Source organism: Catharus ustulatus, chromosome 31 (assembly GCF_009819885.2).
Source record: "Catharus ustulatus isolate bCatUst1 chromosome 31, bCatUst1.pri.v2, whole genome shotgun sequence".
Taxonomy (NCBI): domain Eukaryota; kingdom Metazoa; phylum Chordata; class Aves; order Passeriformes; family Turdidae; genus Catharus; species Catharus ustulatus.
This window is the reverse complement of record NC_046251.1, coordinates 70,988-91,790: the sequence shown is the minus strand read 5'-3', so window position 1 is coordinate 91,790 and position 20,803 is coordinate 70,988. Positions and strand designations below refer to the sequence as shown.

General features: G+C 66.6%; 3 protein-coding genes across 3 annotated transcripts; 2 read left to right on the top strand and 1 right to left on the bottom strand.

Annotated features, from left to right (window-relative positions):
• The first annotated feature begins 4,064 nt into the window (after window positions 1-4,064).
• SP7 (Sp7 transcription factor) lies at window positions 4,065-5,054 on the top strand. The gene has a single exon (XM_033083416.1). It carries the CDS (start codon window positions 4,065-4,067, stop codon window positions 5,052-5,054), a length of 990 nt encoding a protein of 329 aa, XP_032939307.1.
• Window positions 5,055-7,864: 2,810 nt separating this feature from the next.
• AAAS (aladin WD repeat nucleoporin) lies at window positions 7,865-16,044 on the top strand. The gene is made up of 17 exons (XM_033083425.2): window positions 7,865-7,924; window positions 8,090-8,225; window positions 9,454-9,581; window positions 9,654-9,709; window positions 9,800-9,891; window positions 10,156-10,202; window positions 10,588-10,686; window positions 11,323-11,466; window positions 11,747-11,867; window positions 12,007-12,131; window positions 12,615-12,675; window positions 13,419-13,509; window positions 13,833-13,926; window positions 14,034-14,101; window positions 14,192-14,273; window positions 15,235-15,319; window positions 15,826-16,044. Exons 2-17 carry the CDS (start codon window positions 8,103-8,105, stop codon window positions 15,958-15,960), a joined length of 1,551 nt encoding a protein of 516 aa, XP_032939316.1. The 5' UTR covers window positions 7,865-7,924; window positions 8,090-8,102; the 3' UTR covers window positions 15,961-16,044.
• A 1,328-nt stretch (window positions 16,045-17,372) lies between these two features.
• On the bottom strand, window positions 17,373-19,589 carry MYG1 (MYG1 exonuclease). The gene is made up of 7 exons (XM_033083427.2): window positions 19,419-19,589; window positions 19,068-19,180; window positions 18,844-19,003; window positions 18,478-18,627; window positions 18,283-18,405; window positions 17,888-18,069; window positions 17,373-17,813 (listed from the first exon to the last, which is right to left on the bottom strand). Exons 1-7 carry the CDS (start codon window positions 19,578-19,580, stop codon window positions 17,633-17,635), a joined length of 1,071 nt encoding a protein of 356 aa, XP_032939318.1. The 5' UTR covers window positions 19,581-19,589; the 3' UTR covers window positions 17,373-17,632.
• Between the last annotated feature and the right edge of the window lie 1,214 nt (window positions 19,590-20,803).

The window sequence follows — 20,803 nt, the reverse complement described above, 5'->3', positions numbered from 1 at the left end:
TTTGGGACAGAGGAGCTGAGCCCCCTCAAACTCGTGTCAGTTCCTGAGCCGGGCTGAAAAATGGGGATGGATGAGGCAGAGGAGGGAAGGAGAGAGGGATGGAGGGAAGGATGGACAGACGGACGGTGGCTGGCCAGCTGCCCGCGGTCGGAGCCCCCCCGCTCCGTGTCCCCCCGGCCTGGCGAGGTCCCGGCGTCCGGCCGGGTATAAATACCGGGTAATTGCGGGGGCCCGGCGCGGCCGCGGGGCCGTGGGCGGCCGAGCCCGGCGCCGCCCTGTAATCAGCCCCCGCCGCCGCCCCCCCCGCGCGGCCGCCGCGCTTTGAAGGGTCCCGGGGCACACGGGGGGGGTCCCCACGGCCCCCGAGCCGGGGAGAGACTCCCGGCCCAACTGAGACCCCCGCCCCAGCCCCGGCGGTTCGGGCAGCGCCAGACCCCCCCCCCAATAAACCGGACCCTGCTGGGCCGTGCTGGTGGGAGCGGAACCCCCCAAAAAATCCATGGGGTGCCCCCCCTCCCGTCCCACGCGGGCTGCAGGAGGAGGAGGAGGAGGGCGGCAGTGGCCGTCCCAGTTTGCTCCCAGTTTGTGGGCAGTGGAAGCCCCAGCGAGGGGGGGCGGCGGTTGTGGCCTTCGGCGGCGCCGGCGGCTGCGGAGCGGAAAGCCCTGACTCAGGGCTGGGAAAGGGCCCCGCTGGCTCCGGCCGGCCCGGCGGGGGAAACAGGGAAGGGGGAAAGCGGGAAGAAAATGGGAAGGATGGGGGAGTAATAAAATAAAATAAAATAAAAATTAAAACAAAGAAAAAAGAGGAAGTTAAAAGAGCGGTTGGAGTAATTCTTTCACGGGGGGAAACTGAGGCACGGAAGGGTCCCCAGCCCCACCACCAGAGCCACGCGTGTCCCTGTCCCCCTGCACATGTCCCGTGTCCCTGTCCCCACTCCCTGATCCCCATCCCGGGTTCCTCCAGCCCCATCCCCGCTCCATTCCCAGCTCCTGTCCCCATCCCCAGACCTCCGACCCCATTCCTGGTACCTGAAGCTCCAGCCCAGGTCCCTCTCATCCCCACCCCTTGTCCCCGCCTGTCCCCATACCCGATCCCATTCCCATCCTTGTCCCGTTTTGTCCCCATCCCTGCTCCGTTCCCATCCCTGGTTCCTTTAAGCCCGTCCTTGGTCCCCATCCCTGCTCGGTCCCTTGTCTCTCCCAGCCCCTCATCCCCATCCTGGCACCTTCTGAGGTGATGAGCCTCCTGGTGCCCCAGCTGTCCGCTCCTCCTTTGTCCCTTTGTCCCCTTTCCCCTCCCCATCCATCTATTCCTTCTTCCTCCCCTCCTTTCCAGCACTTTTCCTATTCACCCACTTCCACTTCCCAGACCCTTCCTCCTCCATTCCTGCTGTCCATCCCTTTCTCCCCCTCTCCCTCCTTTCCCTCCCCCTTTTCCTCCCTTTATTTCCTCTCTTCTCCTTTCCTTTTCCCCACACTGGTCCCTGTCCCCCATCTCCCCCCCTTCCTCCAGCTCTCAGCCTCCTCATCCTCCTCCCTTCACAACTTTTTATTTCTCCCCTTTCACTTTTCTTCCATTTCCTTCTGTATTTTTTATTTTCTCTTTCTTCCCCTTTTCCATTTCCTTTTTAACTTTTCCTTTCCCCTTGTCTCTCTTTTTCTTTCTTCCTCGTCTCTTTCTCTCCTTTTCTCTCCAACTTCTTTCCCAGTTCCTTGTTCCTTTCCTTCTTTCCCCCTTTCTCTTCTTTTCCCCCTTTCCCTTCTTTCCGCCTCTCTCTCTCCTCTCCCCCTTTCCTCCTTCTTTCCCCTCTCTCATATTTTCCTTCCTCTTTTCCTTTTCCTCTTCCCCTTCCCCTTCCCCCTCCCCGCGGTCCCCCGGCCCCCCCCGGCTGGGGGCGGTTCGGGGCCGGGCTCCGCTCCCGGCCCCGGTCCCGGCCCGGCCCAGCCCCGCCGCAGCGGCACAGCGGGGCGGGCGGTGCCCACGGTGCTCCGTCCCTCCCTGTCCCTCCCTCTCCCTCCGTCCCTCCCTCCGCCCCGAGCCCCGGCATCCCGGGACACCGGCATCCCGGGACAGCGGCACAGCGCGACAGCGGCAGCGGCGTCCCCGCGGGCAGGACCCACCCCGGGCATCCCCGCACCCCGGTAAGGACACCGGGACCCCTCGGGATGGGGACACGGCACCGGGACCCCTCGGGATGGGGGCACTGCCCCGGGACCCTTCAGGATGGGGGGCACTGCCCCGGGACCCCTCGGGATGGGGGGCACTGCCCCGGGACCCCTCGGGATGGGGGGCACTGCCCCGGGACCCTTCAGGATGGGGGGCACTGCCCCGGGACCCCTCGGGATGGGGGGCACTGCCCCGGGACCCCTCGGGATGGGGACACGGCACCGGGACCCCTCGGGATGGGGGACACGGCCCCGGGACCGGGACCCCTCGGGATGGGGGGCACTGCCCCAGGACCGCATCCCCGGGACAGAGGAGCCCAGGACGGGGGATCCCCCTCTAGGGACAGGGACACTTTGGAGAGGAGATTCCAGCTCTGGGGTCAGGGACCCCGGGATTTGGGACCCACGGGGTGGAGGACTCGCTCCAGGATGGGGGAGACCCCCGGGATTTGGGATCACCCCGAGCACGGGGACCTGTGCGGGCCCCGAGCATCCCCCCGCGGTCCCTGTGCCGGGGGACACGTGTGTGACACCGCGTCCTGCCATGCCCAGAGGGACAACAGGGACGGGGGCACGTGCCGAGTGCCACTGTCACCCCGAGCTGTCCCTCTGGCTGGGGACAGCACCGCTGCACTGGAGGAGCCAGGCCCGGGTGGCCTCGGTTCAGGGGACAGGGGTGGCACTGGCAGGGTGGGGGAAACTGAGGCAGGGGCTGTGGGGATGCTTGGGGCCAGGGACCGGGGATTGGGGGACGTGGGACTGGGTTTTGGGACCAAGAAACTGCAGAGTTCGGGGACCAGGGCACAGGGAACGGGGAACTGAGGACCAATAACTGGACACTGGTGGTCAGTGACAAGAGACCGGGAATTCAGGACCGAGGATTTGGGACCGGGGACCCCCAGAGCAGGAGCTGGACCCCTCCCACGCCGGGAGGGGACAAGGGAGGGGTCAAGGTCCCTGACCCAGCAGGAGCCACCAAGGGACTGTCACCCCGGCAGCGGCCACTCGTGCTCGGCTCACGCCGTCCTCAGCCCGCAGCTCCCGGGGCTCCTTCCCTGCTCCTTAATTTCCCGGCGCAAGCGGAGCTGATTTATGGGAGTTTGACACTATTTTAAGCGTGCGCCTCCGTTTGCCGCTCGCCCTGGTTTTAATTACCTCGGCTCTCGCGGCAGGGCAGCGTTCCCGGGGCACAGGCCTGGCCCTTGTTATCCTTGGAAAACCGGGAGCGCGCTTGTGGCCACGGCCGGGGCCGGCGTAAAAATAGGCGCAAAAACCACGGAAAAAAAAAAAAAAAGAAAAAAAAAAGAAAAGAAAGGGGGGCGATGGGGGGGACACCCTAAAAAAAACCCCAAACAAACAAAAAAGCCAAGTGGAAATGCCCCAAAGGTGGGTGAAAAGATGAATTAAAAACAATTAAAATAAAGGGAAGGCCGGGGGTGATGGGGGCGAGGGACAGCTCACGACACCCCGGGCCAGCCCGTGCAGCTGAAAGCCATGACGGGCATAAAAGCAGAGGAAGTCACCCGGGGAGGGGGGAGGCCACAGCATAATTCGATTAAAAGGCCATAAAGGCAGAAGGAGCCGAGATTGGGGGTGGGGGGAGGCCCTGCCACCAGCACAACTCCACCGGAGAAGCCCCTTCAGGGAGGATGCTGGGCTGGGGGCGAGGGGATGCCCTCAGCTCTGCGGGGGGAAACTGAGGCAAAGGGGATGGGGAGCGCTGGGACTGGGGGTGGGGAGGCTGCTGGGTGTCCTGACCCCCAGGCCGGGTCACCCCGCGCCCCTCGGGACCCTCGGGAGCCTCAAACGCCGCCCCCGTTTCCCGCAGGCTGCCGAGTGCCATGGCCAGGAGCCCCCGCTGACATCGCCCCCGCAGCTCGGGCTGCCCCGCCGCAGCCATGGGTGACTCGTACGCCGCCGCCTTCCCCAGCGCCCCGGGGCTGCTGTCGCCGTCCGCCAGCCCCCAGGCCTCGCCCGGCCCCTACGGCCCCGACTACGGCCCCTTCGGCCACCCCTTCCCAGCCCCGTCGGGCGCCCAGGAGGTGCTGGGGGCCCCCGTGGTGGTGGCGGCCAAGGGGCACCCCCCGGGCGAGTGCCTGCCGGGGGTGTACCCCTCGCTGGAGATGCCGCACCCCTACGGCTCCTGGTACAAGGGCGGCATCGGCGGGGGGCTGCCGGGGGGCTCCGGGCCCGCCGCCCCGTCCTGGTGGGATGTGCACCCCAACGGGGGCTGGCTGGGCGGGCCGGCGGGCGCCGAGGGGCTGCAGGGCTCGCTGCAGGGCCAGCCCACCCTCAGCCCCCCTCTGCCCACCTACGGCTCGGATTTCGGCGCTCTGAACCCCCCTCCTTACAGCAACGCCCCCGCAGCGCCCCCCACCCCCAAACCCACGCCGGGCGAGACCCCGAAGGGTCCCCGCGGCGGCTCCCTGGGGGGACGCCCGGCGTGCGATTGTCCCAACTGCCAGGAGCTGGAGCGGCTCGGGGGCCCGGGGGGGTCGCGGCGGAAGCCGGTGCACAGCTGCCACATCCCGGGCTGCGGCAAGGTGTACGGCAAAGCCTCGCACCTGAAGGCGCACCTGCGCTGGCACACGGGGGAGAGACCCTTCGTGTGCAACTGGCTCTTCTGCGGGAAGCGCTTCACCCGCTCCGACGAGCTGGAGCGCCACGTCCGGACCCACACGCGCGAGAAGAAGTTCACCTGCCTGCTGTGCAGCAAGCGCTTCACCCGCAGCGACCACCTCAGCAAGCACCAGAAGACCCACGCCGACCCCGGCCCCCCCAAGCCGCCCCCCGGCGCCGAGCAGCCCCCCGCGTCCCCCCGGCCGCCGCCCGCCTCGCCCGGCAAGGACGGCGGCAGTCCCGAGGCCGGGAGTTTGTTGGAGATTTGAGCCTTCCAGCCTTCGTCTTCATCCTCCTCCTCCTCCTCCGCGCCGCTGGGGATATTTATTTCGGGGTGCTACCCCCCCTCCCCCCTAATTCCCCAGCTCCGCGTTAGCCTTTCTAATTTATGTCTTAAATTATGGGGGGGCTCTCTGAGCGCTCTGGGGCTCACAGGGGGGTGTCAAGGTGAGACCCCCCCCCCCCCTTTCTGTTTTCCCTTCCACCCCCTCGAACCTTCTGGCCCCCCAACCCTCGCCTCGCCCCCCGCACTCAGGGACAGGGTTTGCCCCCTCCCCCGGCCTGGTTCATCAGTGCTAATGTAACGTGTCCCCCCCCTCTTTTTTTAGCTGCCTGCCCCTCCTGCCCCCCGGAAAAAAAGCAATAAAAGGATTGAGAGTGGAGCCGGGCCCCCCTTCTGCGGCTGAGGCTTCCTCACAGGGATGGGCTCGGCTTCCCCCTCCCTGCAGGGCTCCGAGGGAAACTGAGGCACGGTGGGGACACTGCTCAGGGTCGCTGTGTCCCCCCTTTCTGGGTACAGCAGGAGCTGAGTGGGGTTGGGGACAAGCCGGGCTGTCCCCTTGTCCTCAGCCCCTGGGCCGCCACATCCCTGTGGTCCCCTGTGCCTCTCCCCTTCCCCAGGACCCCGTGTCCCCACGGCCCTGTGTCCCCAAGACCCTGTCCCCCACGTGCCCCCGGCCCCACATCCCCCTGCCCCCGTGTCCCTCCTCATGTCCCCAACCTCAGGGACCTGGCAGGACTTGTCCCCTGCACATGCAGGGTCCCCCATGTCCCCAAGGGCCGTGTCCCCACCCCCAGGGACATCCCCAGCCCGTGTGCACGGGCACACGCGTGAGCACAGCCCCGTGCCTCAGTTTCCCCCCGGCCACATCCCAGGGCCCACGTGGCAGCACCGGGCAGGCGCTGGGGCCGCGTGTCCCCGAGGACACCCCAATTTTGGGCGCTGTGGGCTGGCGGGGACCCCGCTGCGCTCCCCTCCCCCGTCCTGGGCTCCCGCCAGCCCTTTGATGCGCTCAGCCCTGGTTTGGGGCTTTTCCTGAAAAAAAAAACCCAAAAAGCCGCGGAAAAAGGCAAAAGGAGGCGGAAACGAGCTCCTGTGCCAGCACGGGGGGGGGACAGCTGCTGGCACCCGGCGGGGACAGGGACAGGGACAGGGGTGGCAGCAGGTCCCCGTGCCAGCCCCGGGTGAGTCACGGTGGCCACGAGCTGGCCAGGACCCAGCTGTCCCCAGGGTGGGGAAACTGAGGCACGGAGGCATCGGTGGAGTGGCCGCAGCTCGGTGCCACCGCACAGAGCGCGACAGAGCTGTCCCCAGGGTGGCTCCCGGGGGGTTTAGAGGGGCCCCCCCAAGCCAGCCACGCTCTCCCCGACACAAATTTGCCATTTCGGGGGTTTCCCCCCCAGAACGCCGGCCCTGCCGCCGCTCGCCGTGGGTGGGCCAGTGCCAAGCAGGGCAAGGAGCCACGTCCCCGAGCCAAACCCCGGCCCGGCGGCCACCGAGGGCTCGACCGCCCGGAGCCTCCCAAACCACAGAGCCCAACCCCATCCAGCGACCCCCCCAAACCCCAGCGGGGACCCCCCCTCCGCCACCACCGGCTTTTTCCTGTCTCGCTGCCCCATCAGGGCCGGGTTTGGGGGGGTCCGAGGGACGCCACGCCAGCCCTGCGGTGGCTCTGATGTCGGCGCCATCCCAAATCGTCGTCTCCTATCGAACCCCGCTCGCTCCGTAACGGGCGAGGAATGTGGGGCCCCCCGCCGCAGCTCCCCCCGCCGCCTTTATTTAATATCCTGAGAAAATTAAAATAACTCTTGCGGCCGCTAAGGAAAACACGGAGATAAACACAAGAAAAGCGGGAGCCCCGGGAGAGGGGCTGGGAGCGAGCCAACGGGGGCACGCGGCGGGAGCGGCACCCCGGGCACCCCGCGGGAGAGAGGGGACAGCGGCGGAGGTGGCGCTGGGGACACGGGAGCGCGCGACACCGGGATGTCCCGGGATGCGCCGGGAGCCCTCGAGGGGCCGCGGGTCCGGGAGTACCCGCAGGACACGGGGGTGTCGGACACGAGGGGTCCCGGGGGGTCCCGGTCCCGGGGGTGTCCCGGGGGTGTCTCGGGGGGTGTCCCGGGGGTGTCCCGGGGGTGTCTCGGGGGGTCCCGGGGGTGTCTCGGGGGGTCCCGGGGTGTCCCGGGAGTGTCTCGGGGGGTCCCGGGGGTGTCCCGGGAGTCTCGGGGGTGTCCCGGGGGTGTCTCGGGGGTGTCCCGGTCCCGGGGGTGTCCCGGGGTGTCCCGGGGAGTCTCGGGTGTCCCGGTCCCGGGGGTGTCTCGGGGGTGTTCCGGGGAGTCTCGGGTGTCCCGGTCCCGGGGGTGTCTCGGGGGTGTTCCGGGGAGTCTCGGGTGTCCCGGTCCCGGGGGTGTCCCGGGGGTGTCCCGGGGGTGTCCCGGTCCCGGGGGTGTCCGGGGGTGTCCCGGGGGTCCCGGTCCCGGGGGTGTCCCGGGTGTCTCCCAGTCCCGGTCCCGGTCCCGGCGGAGGCTCGGACACCACGTGACCCGCACACACCCCCTCATCGCCCTGCCCCTCAAGGGAGGCTCCGCCTCTCTTAAAGGGGCAACGACTGTAAAAAAGTGTCTCTCCTTGTAATCGCTCCCCGTTACAACCGGAGAGCCACTCAGTCACCGGCGGAGCTCGTCTGTGCAGGGAGCGCTGATATTCTCTCTGTCCCGCGGAGGAAAATCGGGGATCGGGGCGTTGTCCCCCAGCGAGGACTCCGCGCATTTTCCACGCGCGCCGCGGCCCCTTTAATTCCCCCCCCCCACACGCGAGGGCGGCGCGCGGGGCGATCGGCGCGAGCCGCGAGCGGGAAGGGTGAGGGGACCAAGATGGCGGCGCCGGGGCCGAGGCGGGGGCGCCGCGGGGAGAGCGGGGCGCGCCGGGGGCTGTGAGCGGGTGAGGGGCGGGGGGATCGCGGCCCGCAGCCGGCGGCACCGCAGGTTTCAGCTGTCGCCCGCCACCCCGCGGGCTCGCCCCCAGGCTCGGTGCCGCCATGTGCTCGCTGGAGCTGTTCCCGCCGCCGCCTCCCCCGGGCGATGTCACCCTGTACGAGCTCAACAACGCCCTGGTCTGCGGGCGCCTCAGCGAGCAGCTCCCGCTGGCCTTCCAGAGCCAGGTGAGACCCCAGAGCCAGGTGTGACCCCGAGAACCAGGTGAGACCCCCCCAGGGCAGGTGAGACCCCATAGGCAGGTGAGACCCCAGAGCCAGGTGAGACCCCGAGAACCAGGTGAGACCCCCAGAGCCAGGTGAGACCCCAGAGCCAGGTGAGACCCCGAGAACCAGGTGAGACCCCTCCAGAGCCACATGAGACCCCCAGAGCCAGGTGAGACCCCCAGGGCAGGTGAGACCCCCAGGGCAGGTGAGACCCCAGGGCAGGTGTGACCCCGAGAACCAGGTGAGACCCCCCCCAGGGCAGGTGAGACCCCCAGAGCCAGGTGAGACCCCCCAGGGCAGGTGAGACCCCAGAGCCGGGTGAGTCCCCCATAGCCAGGTGAGACCCCAGAGTAGGTGAGCCCCCCTGAGCCAGGTGAGACCCCCAGAGCCAGGTGAGACCCCCCCATAGCCAGGTGAGACCCCCCCAGAGCAGGTGAGACCTCGTAGCCAGGTGAGATCCCAGGGCAGGTGAGACCCCCATAGCCAGGTGAGACCCCCCAGGCCAGGTGAGACCCCATAGCCAGGTGAGACCCCCAGGGCAGGTGAGACCCCAGGCCAGGTGAGACCCCCAGAGCCAGGTGAGACCCCAGAACCAGCTGAGACCCCAGACCAGCTGAGACCCCAGACCAGGTGAGATCCCAAAGCCAGGTGAGACCCCCCCTAGGGCAGTTGAGACCCCCATAGCCAGGTGAGACCCCAGAGCAGGTGAGACCCCCAGACCAGGTGAGACCCACCAGAGCCAGGTGAGACCCCCCAGATCCAGGTGAGTCCCCCATAGCCAGGTGAGACCCCAGAGCAGGTGAGACCCCCAGAACCAGGTGTGACCCCCAGATCCAGGTGAGACCCCCCAGACCAGGTAAGACCCCAGAGCAGGTGAGACCCCCAGAACCAGGTGAGACCCTCAGGCCAGGTGTGACCCCCAGAACCAGGTGAGACCCCAGGCCAGGTGAGACCCCAGAACCAGGTGAGACCCCCTTGCTGCCCGAGCCGTGCCAGCCCCGTCCATCCTTGGGGTGCCCCCTTTGTCCCCCCAGCTGTGGCTGGAGCTCTGTTTGCTCTGCTGGGCTCTCTCCTCCTCAGCGCCCCTCGGGCTGTTCCCTCGCCCCTCCTTGTGCCCCTCCTTCGCTCCGCTCGCCGTTCCCCCCGCCCTGGGGTCGCCGTGCCCCGGGTCAGCGTGCCCGCTCCGCAGGTGCCCGAGCTGCCCGTGCTGAGCCTGCCCAAGGAGCCGCTCAAGGCTCACGGCCGCCTGGAGCCCAGCGCCCGCCCGCCCTTCATCCACCACCGCGAGTCGCTCTGGAAGCGCTGCCTCGGCGCCTGGTGAGCCCCGCTGTCCCTCCCCGGGCCGAACCGGGCCGGGCCGGGCCGGGCTCTGACCGTGCTCTCCCGCAGGCGCGACGCCGGGCTGTGCGGGCTGCTCCGGGAGCTGGCCAGCGCCGAGGAGGATGGTGAGTTCGGGCTGTCGCAGCTCTCCTGCTGTCCCTGCCCGTGTCCCCGCGGTGCTGGCAGGGACACTGAGGGTGCCTTGCCCTTTGCAGGGCTGCGGTGGCTGCGGACGGGCTCGAGCCACGCGCTGGCCGTGTGCCGCTGGCTGTCCTCGCTGCACGGGTCGCTGTTCCCGCACCTCTCCGTGAGTCTGAGCCCTGAGCGGGATGCAGGGCGAGGGGAGCAGTGTCTGGGGTGGAGGGTGGTCCCTTCCTCACTAAAGCCCCCCCAAAATGCTGCTCTGGTGATGCCCAGCTCCAGACACTGCTCCTTCCTCCGCTGGAGGAAAATGGACGCAGGTTTGGGGCAGCAAAATGCTCTGAGAGGGGCCCAAATCCAGGAGGGGGAGAGGGAAAGAGGGCTGGACACTGGTCCTGTCTGCCAGCTCAGTGTTCTCCTGTCCCTGCAGCTGACCAGTGAGGACATGATCGCCGCCTTCTCCCAGGCCGTGGACTGGTGAGTCCTGGCTGTCCCAAAATCACCGGGACCCCCTCAGGGTGGGGGTACAAGACAGGATGGCCCCGTTTGGGTGGGCTCAGCCATTAAAGGCAAACATTTCCCCACTGGCTCTGGCCACCCTGGTTTGTGTGCCCTGGCTGGAGACAGATCAGGGTTAAGGGAGATCAGAGCCTGGAAAATTCCTTCCGATTCCAACCCCAGGCTGTGGTCACCAGCCCCTCAGCAAAACCTTGTGAATAATTCCCAGAACCAGAGAATTTCTCCGAGAAAATGGTCCCGTTGAGCAGCAAAATGGAAGTTTTATTTCTCTGGGGACTCTGAGAAGGGTCCTTGCCAGCCCAGGGGGTGCTGGGGGGTCTCACCCTGCCCTGTCCCCCTCCAGGGCCGGCTGCACCATCCGGGCCTTCGCCTGGCACCCCCACACCAACAAATTCGCCGTGGCTCTTCTGGATGATTCCATCCGTGTGTACAACTCCAACAGGTGGGGCTTTGTCCCGGGATTTGGGCAGCCCGGGGCGGGCACCGCCCTGCTCCTGCTGCCTGTGGCCTCCTCGCCCGCCTGGGCACACCTGGGCACACCTGGGCACACCTGGGCACACCTGGGCTCCCGTTCAGCCCTCCCTGCTCCTTCCCCACTCTCCCCCGAGCCTGCAGAGCTTTGCTTTCCCTTTTCCTCGCCTGCTCTGTAGCTCTGGGGACATCCTGGGGTGACGCAGCCCCAGGGGTGGTGACAGGGACGGGGGGACGCGTGCTGAGTGTCCTGTGTCCCCCAGGTCTCCCTGCTCCCCCAGGGAATGCCAGTCCCTGCTCAGGAGAAGACTCAGCCGGCTGCTCCTGCGGCCCCCCCAGGTGTCCCCAAGCTGGGATTTCCAGCCAGCCCGGGCCCTGTCCGGCCTGGGGACAGCTCGGCTCAGTCACACCAGGTGTGCCCTGGCTCGCTCCGGTGTCACCTGGCCGGGAATCCCTGTCCCCTCCCCGGGAAGCGCAGGGCAGGGCACACTCCCCTTCCCACCCTGCTGTCCCCGCTCGCTGTGGTCAGGGCTGGCAGGGGACGCTGTGGCTGCCCCAGGGCTCTCAGCCCCACACCTGCCCCGTGTCCCCTGTCCCCTCCTGGCAGTGCCACCGTGCCCTCGCTGAAGCACCGCCTGCAGCGGAACGTGGCCGCCATGGCCTGGAAACCTCTCTGCGCCTCCATCCTGGCCGTGGCCTGCCAGAGCTGCGTGCTCGTGTGGCACCTGGACCCCACCTCCCTCTCCACCAGGTGACAGCTCCCACCTTCCCTTCCCTTCCCTTCCCTTCCCTTCCCTTCCCTTCCCTTCCCTTCCCTTCCCTTCCCTTCCCTTCCCTTCCCTTCCCTTCCCTTCCCTTCCCTTCCCTTCCCTTCCCTTCCCTTCCCTTCCCTTCCCTTCCCTTCCCTTCCCTTCCCTTCCCTTCCCTTCCCCTCCTGGCTCTCGTCACCCCGGCGGGGCTGGCTTTGGGGCAGCACCCCCATCCTGCCAGCAAACCCCAAATCCTGGTGGCTTCTCCCTGTTGTTTGTCAGGCCCTCGTCGGGCTGTGCCCAGGTGCTGTCCTACCCCGGGCACAGCCCTGTCACCAGCCTGGCCTGGGCGCCCAGCGGCGAGCGGCTGCTCTCGGCGTCACCTGTGGACACGGCCATGCTGGTGAGCCCTGCTGGGGACAGCCCTGGGCTCACGGAGGGACCCGGGGCTGGGCCAGGCACTGCTCCCACAGAGCTCTGGGATTGCACCTCTGGAATCTCCACCCCAGTGCCATCATCGTCCTCCCTGTCCCCTCCTCCAGGTGTGGGACGTGTCCACCGAGACCTGTGTCCAGCTGCAGTGGTTTGGGGGTGGCGGTGTCACCTACTTGGCCTGGTCCCCCGATGGCAGCAAGGTGCTGGCAGCCACCCCCTCGGCCGTGTTCCGGTGAGCTCCTCATCCTCATCCTCATCCCCATCCTCATCCCCATCCCCATTTCCATCCTCATCCCCATCCTCATCCTCATCCCCATTCCCCATCCTCATCCCCATCCTCATCCCCATCCCCATCCCCATCCTCATCCCCATCCCCATCCCCATCCCCACCCCCATCCCCATCCTCATCCTCATCCCCATCCCCATCCTCATCCTCATCCTCATCCTCATCCCCATCCCCATCCCCATCCTCATCCTCATCCCCATCTTCATCCCCATCTTCATCCTCACTCCAGAGAATCCGGGTCTGGGTCCCAGATATCCTCCCTGGGTCTGGGTCCCAGATATCCTCCCTGGGTCTGGATCCCAGATATCCTCCCTGTTCCTGGACAGTGGGGAATGGGTGGGCGGTGAGGTGGGACACGGTGGATTCCCAGAGCAGCAGGATTGGGGTAAATTCCCAGGAATTCTGCTCCCTGAATCCCGTCTCCTGCAGGGTGTGGGAGGCCCAGATGTGGACCTGTGAGCGCTGGCCCACAATCAGGGGACGCTGCCAGGTAGGAAGGGACATTCCCCACCCAGGGAATCATTTAGGCTGGAAAAGCCCTCTGGGGCCACCCAGGCCAAGCCCTGGCACTGCCAAGGCCACCACTGACCCGTGTCCCCAAGTGCCACATCCAGGGGCTTTCAGATCCCTCCAGGATCCGGGACTCCATCCCTGCCTTGTGGCAGTGTCCCACAGGGTGACAGGTGTGTGGCAGTGTCCCTGACACGGTGGCACTGTCCCACAGGGTGACGGGTGGGTGGCAGTGTCCGTGACAGGGTGGCACTGTCCCTGACAGGGTGGCACTGTCCCACAGGGTGACGGGTGGGTGGCACTGTCCCTGACAGCGTGGCACTGTCCCACAGGGTGACGGGTGGGTGGCAGTGTCCCTGGCAGGGTGGCAGTGTCCCGGTGGCAGGTGACAGGGTGGCACTGTCCCGCAGGGTGACGGGTGGGTGGCAGTGTCCCTGGCAGGGTGGCAGGGTGGCACTGTCCCAGTGGCAGGTGACAGCGTGGCACTGTCCCACAGGGTGGCGGGTGGGTGGCAGTGTCCCTGGCAGGGTGGCAGGGTGGCACTGTCCCAGTGGCAGGTGACAGGGTGGCAGTGTCCCTGGCAGGGTGGCAGTGTCCCAGTGACAGGGTGACGGGTGGGTGGCAGTGTCCCTGGCAGGGTGATGGGTGGGTGGCAGTGTCCCTGGCAGGGTGGCAGGGTGTCACTGTCCCAGTGGCAGGTGACACAGTGGCACTGTCCCGCAGACAGGGTGCTGGAGCCCCGATGGCAGCCGCCTGCTCTTCACCGTGCTGGGCGAGTCCGTCATCTACTCCTTGTCCTTCTCCGAGTACCGGGGTGAGTCTGTCCCACCTGGAACTTCCCAGGGGCTGGGAGAGGGTTCCCAAACGGTCCCACAGCTCTGGGGACACACACGGGGTGTTTTGGGGTCTCCAATCCCGGATTTTCTGTCCCTCACGCTGCTCCTCACTCTCGGTTGTGCTTGTGGGGTCTTGAAGGGATTTCAGGGAGACTCCAGCGGGTCCAGGGCCAGCTCGGGGGTCCTGGTGTTTGCTGTCCCTTGTTCTCCATCCCATCCACACCAGCACAGCTGCTCTGAGAAGGAAATAAATGAAATGAAATCCAGTGGGATGTATGGAGTGTGGATTTCTCCCTTCCAGGGGAGATGCAGGGGCAGGTGGGAGGCTCCAAAACGGCCTCGATCGTGGCAGACCTGTCCGAGACCACCTTCGAGACCCTCTACGGGGAGGAGAGGTGGGTCTGGCACGGGGGGCCCTGCTCCTCCTGGCAGCCACCCCTGGCTGCTGGGCACACCCGGGGGTCTCTGCCCCCCGATTTTGAGGGGTTTTGTGCTGTTCCAGGATCGGAGGCGAGGTTCATTCCATGGTGTGGGACCCCACTGGGGAAAGGCTGGCAGTGATCATCAGAGGTGAGTCCTGCCCCGTTCCTGGGGTCCCTGCTGCTGGCAGGGAGAGGGGCAGGGGGACACGGGAGAGCCTCGGCGTGGTGTCCCCTGCAGGACAGCCCGAGGCGCCGGGCAGCCAGGTGGCCGTGGCCGTGTTCCGCACCCGCAACAGCCCCGTCTTCGAGCTGCTGCCCTGGTGAGGGGGCTTGGGGGGTTTGGGGTCATGGCAGGGGGGTTTTGGGTGGGTTTGGGGTCATTGCAGGGGGGTTTGGGGTGGGTTTGGGGTCATTGCAGGGGGGTTTGGGTGGGTTTGGGTTCACTGCAGGGGGGTTTGGGGTGGGTTTGGGTCATTGCAGGGGGGTTTTGGGTGGGTTTGGGGTCATTGCAGGGAGGTTTGGGGTGGGTTTGGGTTCATGGCAGGGGGTTTGGGGTGGGTTTGGGGTCATTGCAGGGGGGTTTGGGGTGGGTTTGGGGTCATTGCAGGGGGGTTTGGGTTCACTGGATGTGGTGGGGAAGCGCTGCCCCCCATGCTCCTGCTCCAATCCCTGTCCCTGCTTCACCCCAAATGTGCTTTGGGTTGTCCTTTCCCAGTGCATCCCTTGGATCCCAAACACCCCAATTCCCTGGGAATGTGGATCCCCAACACCCCAGTTCCCTGGGAATGTGGATCCCAAACACCTCAATTCCCTGGGAATGTGGATCCCAAACACCTCAATTCCCTGGCAATGTGGATCCCAAACACCTCAGTTCCCTGGGAATGTGGATCCCAAACACCCCGATTCCCTGGGAGTGTGGATCCCAAACACCCCAATTCTCTGGGAATGTGGATGCTAAACACCCCAGTTACCTGGGAATGTGGATCACGACACCCCGATTCCCTGGGAATGTGGATCCCAAACACCCCAATTCCCTGGGAATGTGGATCCCAAACACCCCCATTCCCTGAGAATGTGGATTCCAAACACCCCAATTCCCTGGGAATGTGGATCCCAAACATCCCAATTCCCTGGAAATGTGGATCCCAAACACCCCAATTCCCTGGGAATGTGGATCCCAAACAAACACCCCAATTCCCTGGGAATGTGGATCCCAAACACCCCAATTCCCGGCAGTGGGAATTTCCCGGGCCATAACCCCGGCTGTTCCCCACCCCACAGCGGATTCGTGCGGGGCGAGCGCGGCGCCCGGCCCCAGCTCATCTCCTTCCACCCCTGCTTCCCTCAGGGCGCCCTCCTGACCGTGGTGAGTCCCTCCCCGGCCGATCCCAGTCCAGGGGACACTGCTGGCACTGGGAAGGGGCTGGGATCAGGAGAGGTTTAACCTCGGGTGCTGTGTGCGGGTCTGGACTCCCCAGTTCAGGAAGGATTTTGGGATCTGGGGCGTGTCCAGAGGAGGGAATGGGGCTGGGGAAGGGTCTGGAGCTCTGGGGGGCTCAGCCTGGAGAGGAGGGGGCTCAGGGGGATCTCATCCCCTTCTGTCACTCCCTGATGAGAGGAGGCAGCCAGGTGAGAGTGACAGGACCAGAGGACAGCCAGGGCAGGTTTGGGGTGCACTTCAGGAAGAATTTCTTCCCAGAAAGGGTGACTGGACATGGGAATGGGCTGGCAGTTTGAGCCTGGGGGTGTTTGAGCAGAGCCTGGACCTGGCACTTGGTGACAAGGGTGATGGGGTGGTGCCAGGTCACGGGCTGGACTCCATCCCAAAGGATTTTTCCCACTCCTGAGCTGTTTGGACGCTCTCCCCTGCAGTGCTGGTCCTCGGGGAAGATCTCCCACATCCCCTTCTTCTTCGTCAGCGCCCTGGAGCCGCGCGGCAGCCCCCGCCGCAGCCCCGTGCCCGTGCTGGGCAGCGTCAGGGAGCAGCCGCTCTTCTCCGAGCTCTGAGCCCACCCGGGGCCGCCAGGACCCCCACACCTGCCCGGGGTCTGCACTGCTGCTCCTGCCCCCATTAAAGATGGATTTTCCCTCCCTCTCCTCTGCTTTCCTCTCCCTGATGGGACTGGAAGATTTTTGGGGGTGAATTCGGGAAGTCCTGTGGGTCTGGAGGGGCTCTGTCGGCTCCAGAGTTGATTTTTGGGGTCAGAAGGAGCTCAGAGTAACCCACAGAACTCTTGGTGTGATCCCACTGCAGCCCATGGGCCAGGGCTGCTCTTTTGGGGTCAGAGAGCCCCATTTTGGGGAATAGTGATGGCTGAAGGGGTTTGGGGTTTTTTGGCTGCACGTACAAGCCCCAGGCTTTGTGAGGAGGGTGAACCAAAACCCCCAAAGTGAACCAATCCCTCTGGGGGTCCCTAAACCCAAACCGGGGGGTGCTCGTGCTGCCCCACGTGAGCCCCCCCGGCCCCGCAGGGTGGGGGCAGCAGCTGGACCCCCCCCCCCGAGAGGGGGGCAGCACTGAAATCCCGGGATTACACTCCCTTAATCCCAGGATTACGCGGCGCTGGCAGGGAGGGCGCAGGGCCCCTGCTCCCCCCACCCCAACAGCCCCAGCACCCCCAAAATCCGCCCCAGGGCAAGGGGGGCACCCCCACCCCATCCAGCCCCTCCTGGGGCCGGGCAGGAGGACCCAGGGGTGATCCAGGAGTGATTTAGGGGGGACCCAGAGAAATCCAGGGGAAGATCCAGGGGTGATCCAGGGGAATGCAGGAGGGATCCGGGGGTGATTCAGGGGTGACCCGGGCTCCGAACCCACCGCAGCTGCTGGGGCAAGCCCGGGGGGGTTTCACCCCTCGGGGCCGCCCAGGTGGCTCCCGGTGCCCGCTCCGGGACCGCGGCTGAGCGGCTCCAGCTCCTCGTCGTGCGGCCGCGCCCCGCAGGGCAGAGCCCGCAGGTACTGCAGGTGCAGCCGCGTCTCCTCCCGGCTCCGCCGCACGAACCGGCCCACGCAGACCAGCACGGCCGCCAGCCACCCGCCCACGGCCACCAGCGCCGCCACGTCGGGGGCCCGCGCTGTCCCCACCGCCCTGCCCCGCGTCTCGTTGCGGCCGCCGGGCGGGGCCTCCCCGGGGCAGCGGGTCCGGGCCCCGCGGGGCTGCGGCAGCGCCAGCCCCAGCATCATCATCATCATCAGCAGCAGCAGCAGCAGCGGCAGCGGCAGCCCCGCCGCCCGCATGGCCCCGGACGCGCGGCGGGGACGCGCCGTGACCCCCCCGCCGCGCTGTGACACGCGGGGGTGGCAGCGGGAGGTGGCACCGGCTCTGTCCCCGTGCTCTGGGGGGGTCACGGCTGTCCCCGAGGCACAGCAACCCCCCAGTGTCACACGCAGCCCCCCCAAACTCCGTCAACAGAGAATCCACTGGGCACACACTGGTTTTTACTGGAGCTGGCAGCACCTCGGTGCAGGGGCGTGACAGGAACGGGGACAAACTCCCAGGAAATGGAGCCAAAACGTCTCTGACACCTGTCGAGCACAGGGGTGGGTACTCTGAGACCCCCGGGAGGGGCTGCTTCCCCTTCCCAGCACAGCAGATCCCTCGGAGAATCCGGGATCTGAGCAGGAACGGTCCCTGCAGCGCCCCGGGACCCCACACCGGGGTGACCCCGCTGGGGAGGGGGCTCACGTCCTCTCTGTGCCCCCCCCGAGCTCCAGCGTCCTCCGGGCCATCTCCAAGGCCCCCTCCCGGGTCCGGTTTCCCCCGATGAAGCCGCTGGCGTGGACGAAGACGCAGCCGGGAATTCCGGCCAGCTCGGACAGAGCCTCGTCCCGCAGCCCCCGCCAGGCCTCGGGCAGGGGCAGCCTGTGGGGACACGGGGGTTGAGAGCGGCCCCGGCGCCACGGGGAGCTGTGGCAGGGCCAGGGGAGGGGTCTCACCGGCTCTCGAAACTGTGGGGGGCTGCGGGGACGCTCTGCACCCGCCACTGCCCACCCCGGTCCGGGAACAGCACGAGCTGCAGGGGCCGGGGCAGCGCCAGCTCCCGCTCCAGCTGGAACAGGTGCTCCTTCCACGGACAGCCGCCCTGCGACAGCTCCAGGACCTGCCCGCTGCCGTCCACCTGCGGGGGGGACACGCTGGGGACACGGGGGTGACCCCCAAAACCACTCTGGGCTCGGTGTCCCCAGAACCCCGGCGTGCCCTCCTGCAGGGACACAGGCAGGATACGGGGCACAGAGCTGTCCCCAGAGCTTTCTACCGAAGGGATTTGTCCTCCCCACGCCCCAGTTCTCCTCCAAAACTCCAGGCTGCCCCCAGGCTGGCTCAGCATTACCTGGAAGCGGTTCTGGATGGCCTCTTCCACCAGTGCCCGCGCCGGCAGCCAGGCCCGGTGGTAAAAGTCCAGGCGCTCCAGGAACTCGCTGCCCACCAGCTCCATGGCCCTCCTGAAGCCCGCCTGGGGACACGGGGGTCAGCAGCGGCCCCAGGCAGGGTGGCCCCGGCAGGGGGTCCCCGGGGCTGTCCCCACCTCGGTGTCCTGGTCGGGCTCGTTCCAGCGGGGGTTCAGGTGTCCCACGCGGGCGCTCAGGGTGGTGCTGAGGGCGTAACGGGGCTCCCCCGCCGCCGGCGCGATCCCGTTGTCCATGGCATCGATCTCCTCCACGAAGTTCTCGTACAGCTGGGGACAGAGGAGGGGAACGTGAGGAGCAGCGAGGGGACAGCAAGGGGGGATAGGGCAGAACAGTCAGGGGACAGCACAGCGGGGACAGAGAGGACAGTGAGGGGACAGCAGAGCTCAGCCTAGCTAGAAGCAGCCCAAGTGCCCCAGCAGCTGCCACAGACTGGACCCTGGCAGACCCCCTGTCACCCGTGTCACCCCTGTCACCCCTGTCACCTTGTCATAGAGCGCTGTGACCACGGGCCCGTCCTCGGGCTGCCCCAGGAGCCCCGCCAGGATCTGCGACCCGAAGTGACAATAGACGAGTCCGGCGCTGCTCAGCTTCGTGCTCCAGGGCTTGTCCGGCCGCAGGCTCCGCATGGACTCCGTGAAGGACCTGCGGGGCCACGCGGTCACCCCGGGGCTCCCGGGGCCGCCGCGGTGCCCGGCGGGGCGCTCACCTCTGGTGGTGGTCGTAGCGGTGCCGCCCCGGGTCGTACTCGCCCCCCACGTCCACCACCACGTCACAGCCGGCCAGGCGCTGCGGGTCCCGCGTCCGCACGATCTCCGCGTCCTGCAGGGGACACGCGTGAGTGTGCCCGGGGCCACCGGGGCCACCGGGAGCGGCTCCCGGTGAGGAGGGGGTGGGGGAGATAAGGGTGACCCCCAGGTGGGACGGGGGACAGAAGGGGGGCCAAAGATGGGCTCAAATGTCCCCACATGAGACCGAGAGAGGAGCGACCCGGAGGAAGACGAAGAGACCCGGCCCCGCACCGTGCCCCGGTCCGTTCATGCCCCGTGCGGGTCCGTACCCGGTAGCGGGGCAGGAGGCGCAGCAGGAAACACGCCAGCGCCTCGTCGCAGTGGAAGGTGCCGTCGTGAGTGCCGATGCGGGCGGCGGGCTCGGGGTGCGGCCGCTTGTGCCCGGTGCCGGTCCCAGTGCCGGTCCCGGTCACGGTGCCGGTGGCGGCCATGGCCACGGAGCGGGCGGCGCGCGCGGCACTGCGCATGGCGACGGGAGGCCACGCCCCCCGCGAGGCCACGCCCCCACAACGTCAGCTCGGCCCGCCGGGTTTTTCCCGCGCTTGCCTGGGTTCAGCCCCCGCCGCGAGCGCGCACGCTTTACGGCAGTCACCAGCAACCGGTTTTACGACACTCCAGCGCTTTACGACGGTCCATAGCAACGGCACATACGACACTTCCGCGCTTTACGGCGCTCCCTAGTAACGGCTTTTGCGACACTTCCGCGCTTTACGGCGGCCCCTAGCAACGGATTTTACGACACTTCCGCGCTTTACGGCGGTCCATAGCAACGGCTTTTACGACAATCCCGCGCTTTATGGCGGTCACTAGCAACGGCTTTTACGACACTTCCGCGCTTTACGGCGGTTCCTAGCAACGGACTTTACGACACCTCCGCACTTTACGGCGGTTCCTAGCAACGGACTTTACGACACTTCCGCGCTTTACGGCGGTCACTAGCAACGGATTTTACGACACTTCCGCGCTTTACGGCGGTCCCTAGCAACGGATTTTACGACACTTCCGCGCTTTACGGCGGTCACTAGCAACGGATTTTACGACACTTCCGTGCTTTACGGCGGTCCATAGCAACGGATTTTACGACACTTCCGCGCTTTACGGCGGTCCCTAGCAACTGCTTTTACGACACTTCCGCGCTTTACGGCGGTCCCTAGAAACGGCTTTTACGACACTTCCACGCTTTACGGCGGTCCATAGCAACGGCTTTTACGACACTTCCGCGCTTTACGGCGGTCCCTAGCAACGGCTTTTGCGACACTTCCGAGCTTTACGGCGGTCCCTAGCAACTGCTTTTGCGACACTTCCGCGCTTTACGGCGGTCCCTAGCAATGGCTTTTGCGACACTTCCGCGCTTTACGGCGGTCCCTAGCAACGGCTTTTAGGGCACTTTCACGCTTTATGGCGGTCCATAGCAACGGCTTTTAGGGCACTTCCACGCTTTATGGCGGTCCATAGCAACTGCTTTTACGACACTTTCGCGCGTTACAGTGGTCCCTAGCAACGCCTTCACGACACTTCCATACTTTACGGCTGTCCCCAGCAATTTTTTTTTTCTTTTTCCCCCCCGCCACAGTTTTGTGATACTTCTGTGATTTACGGCACCCCCTAGCAAACGTTTTGCGACACTTCCGCGGGATCAAGGCAGCGGTTGGGT

Bases quoted from the DNA above. Each gene is read 5' to 3' on its own strand.
- AAAS (XM_033083425.2), top strand. From the start codon at position 8,103: ATGTGCTCGCTGGAGCTGTTCCCGCCGCCGCCTCCCCCGGGCGATGTC. The intron at 11,868-12,006 runs GTGAGCCCTGCT...CCCCTCCTCCAG, and splicing joins CTGTGGACACGGCCATGCTG to GTGTGGGACGTGTCCACCGA. The intron at 12,676-13,418 runs GTAGGAAGGGAC...ACTGTCCCGCAG, and splicing joins CAATCAGGGGACGCTGCCAG to ACAGGGTGCTGGAGCCCCGA.
- MYG1 (XM_033083427.2), bottom strand. From the start codon at position 19,580: ATGGCCGCCACCGGCACCGTGACCGGGACCGGCACTGGGACCGGCACC. The intron at 18,406-18,477 runs GTGGGGACAGCC...CCGTGTCCCCAG, and splicing joins AGCCCGACCAGGACACCGAG to GCGGGCTTCAGGAGGGCCAT. The intron at 17,814-17,887 runs GTGAGACCCCTC...GTGTCCCCACAG, and splicing joins CCCCACAGTTTCGAGAGCCG to GCTGCCCCTGCCCGAGGCCT.
- SP7 (XM_033083416.1), top strand. From the start codon at position 4,065: ATGGGTGACTCGTACGCCGCCGCCTTCCCCAGCGCCCCGGGGCTGCTG.